The sequence below is a fragment of the Poecilia formosa genome, unplaced genomic scaffold (genome assembly GCF_000485575.1).
Source record: "Poecilia formosa unplaced genomic scaffold, Poecilia_formosa-5.1.2 Scaffold361, whole genome shotgun sequence".
Lineage (NCBI taxonomy): Eukaryota > Metazoa > Chordata > Actinopteri > Cyprinodontiformes > Poeciliidae > Poecilia > Poecilia formosa.
This window is the reverse complement of record NW_006800300.1, coordinates 497850-502072: the sequence shown is the minus strand read 5'-3', so window position 1 is coordinate 502072 and position 4223 is coordinate 497850. Positions and strand designations below refer to the sequence as shown.

Here is a 4223-nt window from a genome sequence, read left to right as displayed (position 1 = left end):
AATAGAAAAGTCTAATATATATATAGCTATATGGTCAAATAAGTAAATGTCAAGAATTTTAGAACACAATGAATAAATAAATTAATAAAAACTACAAATAATGAAAAAATACAAAATATTTGTAGGTTTCTAACTGAACCAGCAGGTGGTGCTATAACATAATCTCTGTTCCCAGCAGACAGTTATTCTCTCTGCAGGCTTATGAAACCTTCACATCACAAATATAAAGATTCACCTCAAAACAAAGAGTTTAGCTAAAACCAAATATATTTCTGAATTTTAAAAACATGTTTGGAACGTGCAGATGGTTAATTTCGTGATGAATAAAGGTGCTGAGCAGGTCGTAAAAGGACTTTTTGCATCATGAATGAGTCATAATGACTCATCAGGCACAATATTAGATAATCCTCAGAAATATTCACTTTATTATTGTTTTTTGTCTTTTTAGTTCAAAACACCCAAACACGTGATTGTTCTTTATTTCAAGAATTGAATCATTTAATAATCATAAGCTTTTTATTTTATTCGTTATTTTTGTAAGTTTAGTCATTTGTTTTTTATTTTAAAATATAGCCTAGGAAAATACATAATTTTATTCAAACTTCTTGCAGAAATTCTCTTTTACTCCAGCCAACTGAAATATTGATTATATTTGTTTTTGATGCTCTGCAGGAAAAAAATCCTAAAATCTGTTTCCCTCCTGACATTTCATGTGATTTTCATGCAGCTTGTGCTCAGTTTCATTTTCATTTCTCAAAAAAAACTTAGAAAATATGAAAGAGCACCAAACGGCTCCTGATGACCCATGAAACTCCCCACAAATCCCCCTAAACAGAACCTTTCTGCCGGGACTCCCCCTGCCCGCTGCTGGTTCTGCCCAGACACGTCCTGCAGCGCTGCAGTGCCGCAGCCTGGCCGCTAGGGGCAGCATGCGACCCGGTTCAGCCTGCAGGAACCCGCGTGTTGCGTGAAAACATGCAGCCTGCATGCGGGACAGAAGCAATGCAGCTTAAACACACTAATTTATTTTATTCACTGCAACACATTCAGAAAACGTTTCTTTAAGGCCTTTGATCATTTGACCTTTGACCTCATGGTAGTTTCTAATCCGAAACATGCAGCTGACTGGCTCGTGTTTATCACCGGACTTTTTCCATTCTGTATTTTTAACTATTGCACAACCTGCATCATCATCATCCTCATCAGCAGCAGTCCGTTATCCAACCCGGCGGGCGCGTGCCCCCACCCCCGCCCTCCCCTCCTTGTTTCTGGACCCAGCAGGCTCCATGTAATATGAATTAGCTCAGGTGTGTGCTTTGATCTCGCTTTTTGGGGGATTTTTTAAAATTGTTTTTTGTGCTAGAAAAGTTTCTGGGAGCAGAAAGGAGGAAGATATGGAAATTCCTCCAGTCAGTGAGAAAGCAGCCGGTAAAACAGGCAGAGAGAGAGAGAGAGAGAGAAAGAAAGAGAGAGCAGGAAAAGGAGGGGGGGAATGCGGGGGATTCTCCGAAACCACCCACGTGGGATCGCCGGTATCAGCGCCGCGGTCAGCCAATCAACAGCGCGCTAAGAATTCTCTTTTGATCAGCACGGACCAATCAGAAGGCGCTCTGCTGCGCGCTGCTCCCCCCGCTAAACTGCCGATATAAATACAGGAGTTTCGGCTGTCAGAGGCAGAAAGCGACTCTACTCTCTACCGAATCGGACTTTCGTCAGAACCACTTCTATTCTGATCTGGATTATTCTACCCCTCTGTTTGGACTTTGTTTTTCCTCTTTCTGGAGTTTAACCGGACAGCGAGCGCTGTGGATTTAATTTATCCTTCTAACCTGGAGCTGGTGGAATATTATTCTGAGTTCAACATGACTCTGGAGGAGGTCGTCGGAACCAACAGCACCGAGCAAAAGTAAGCGCTTTGGCTGTGCGTAATCACGCACCAGGTTGCACAGATGTTTAGTCGTTACTTTTAGACATGTTGGTACGTTACTGTGAACTGTGCGTGGTTCTAACCGCCCCGGTGTCTCTGCAGGATGGAGACGGTGAGTCAGGCTGTGGAGGAGCTGCTGGTCGCGGCGCAGCGGCAGGACTGCCTCACGGTGGGGGTGTACGAGTCCGCCAAGCTCATGAATGTGTAAGTAGGAGTTAAAGTTCAACATTTAGGTGTTTTCTGTGGTTTAAACTCAACATTTTGGTGCTTTCTGGGTCTGTTTTTCTAACTTTCCTCTCCTCCTGGTTCCGCTGCAGAGATCCGGACAGCGTGGTTCTGTGTCTCCTCGCCACGGATGAGGAAGATGAGGATGACATCGCGCTGCAGATCCACTTCACGCTGCTCCAGGCTTTCTGCTGTGACAACGACATCAACATCGTGCGGGTCTCCGGCGTGCGGCGGCTGTCGCAGCTGCTGGGGGAAGACACCGAGGACAGCAACGGCAACGAGCCGCGGGACCTGCACTGCATCCTGGTCACGGTAAGTCCGCCTTCCCGGTCCTCCCGGTGCCTTTTCCTTCCTTCCGGTGCAGTTTGACTCGTACTTCCGGTTGTTTGTGGGTCCTAACGGCCGGTTCCGTGTTGTTTGTGCAGAACCCTCCGGTGCAGCCACTGCAGTGCCAGGCCCTGCAGCACGTCAGCAGCTTCTGCGAGCAGAGCCGCTGCAGCAACCAGTGGGTCCCCTACCTGGAGCTGCGGGACGGCTGACTGAACTGAACTGAACCGAACCGAACCGCCGTGCAGCGGTGAGAAGGAGTTGGATTTAAGCGACCCGACCTCCTGCAAGAAGCGGAGGAGCGGCGGCGATTGAGGAGAGTGAGTGAGTGAGAGAGAGAGGGGGGAAAGGGCGCCAGACCCTCCCGCGAGCCAGGACCGAGCTCTCCAGCCGCGTGATATGGGTCGACCGGTTCTGAAAGCCGGACCGAGACGTGTTGGAGCTGCTGGAGGAGCAGCTGAGGACAAGGAGAAAGAGGAAGAGGAAGCTGTTTTAAAGAGACAGCACGTGACTGGACTGATGAATGAGTGAAGAAGAGGCGCACGTGGAGATGTGAACGGAGCTGCAGGTGTTTCGGCTCACCTGTGCGCATGCTCTTGGACTTAAACATGAACTTTCAGACACAATGATGTCATATGTTCAGATTCATCAATGTGTTGACTCGATCTGATGAATAAACTGTTGAATACATTTACGATTCCTGAGTCATTCATCAGCATGTGTGTGTGTGTGTGTGTGTGTGGCGCAAACCTTCTACCTTAAAAGGACAAATCATTAATCCAATTCAGGGATGCTCAAGATGTGGCGCGGGGGCCATTTGTGGTCCAAAATGTTCCCATGTGGTCCTTATCCACAGATTGTTTCACCAAACTGCTGATGGTGATCTGCTGAAAATGAAGTGATGCAAATCAGAATTATCTTCAAATGGAAACAAAAACTTTGATAGCACTAAAAACTTGCAGTAACTTTACTCAAAACTGGAGTTTTAAAAAGAAAAATAAACTTATTTCTTATCTTATAGCATACATCTAAAATGATTTGCAGAGTATTTCTGTAAATATTGTGTATTTTACTTTTGCATTTTTCATAATAGATAAAACTTACATATACTTTTAGATCTAAATTTTGGATCCATTGCAAAAAGTTAGCAAAGTTGCTAAAACTATTAAAGTTAGCTTGATAAAATCCCCAAACACAGCGTTAGCTCCTGGTTCCACCAGTTTGAGATCCACGGTTCCAGAACTTTGTGTCATGGTTCAGTTGTTCACTAAACCCCAAAGCTCTTTTTAGTCATTCTGGATTTCTGTTTTTCAAAGAACTTTCTTTTTGAGAAATTTACTTACTTCATCTTACAGAAATAATCTGGATTTCTCTTCCATCAGAATCAGCATCGAAGCCTGTAGTAATCTGAATGGTAGCACTGGGAGCTGACACCAACTCTACAAAAAAATACCCTTCTAAAAACAAGTTAAAAAATATAGAAAATAGGATGTTTTCAAATGCTATAAGCAAAAAAAAAAAAAAAAAAAAAAACTGCCAATATCGGTACTTTTTATCAATATTCAAGAATTATTGACTGGCTCCTGTGTCTTTCTAAAAACTTAAAGAGCAAGTTAAATTTGTCCTAATTCAAGTGCACTGACATATTTTAACTAGAAACTAGACACAAATAAGTGTTTTAGGGTATCTGAATTGCATCAGTTCAAATCTAATTTATCTATACTCTTGGTTATTTAGTTTG

The 4223-nt window shown here is 43.8% G+C and overlaps 1 protein-coding gene across 1 annotated transcript; it reads left to right on the top strand.

The window, feature by feature from the left end:
• Positions 1-1507: 1507 nt before the first annotated feature.
• On the top strand, positions 1508-3172 carry gadd45ba (growth arrest and DNA-damage-inducible, beta a). The gene is made up of 4 exons (XM_007574803.2): positions 1508-1906; positions 2030-2131; positions 2245-2467; positions 2581-3172. The coding sequence occupies exons 1-4, from the start codon at positions 1863-1865 to the stop codon at positions 2692-2694; spliced, it is 483 nt and encodes a 160-aa protein (XP_007574865.1). The 5' UTR covers positions 1508-1862; the 3' UTR covers positions 2695-3172.
• The last annotated feature ends 1051 nt before the right edge of the window (positions 3173-4223 follow it).

Coding starts and splice junctions, on each gene's coding strand:
- gadd45ba (XM_007574803.2), top strand. CDS start 1,863: ATGACTCTGGAGGAGGTCGTCGGAACCAACAGCACCGAGCAAAA. Junction 1,907..2,029: donor ACCAACAGCACCGAGCAAAA/GTAAGCGCTTTG, acceptor GTGTCTCTGCAG/GATGGAGACGGTGAGTCAGG. Junction 2,132..2,244: donor TCCGCCAAGCTCATGAATGT/GTAAGTAGGAGT, acceptor GTTCCGCTGCAG/AGATCCGGACAGCGTGGTTC.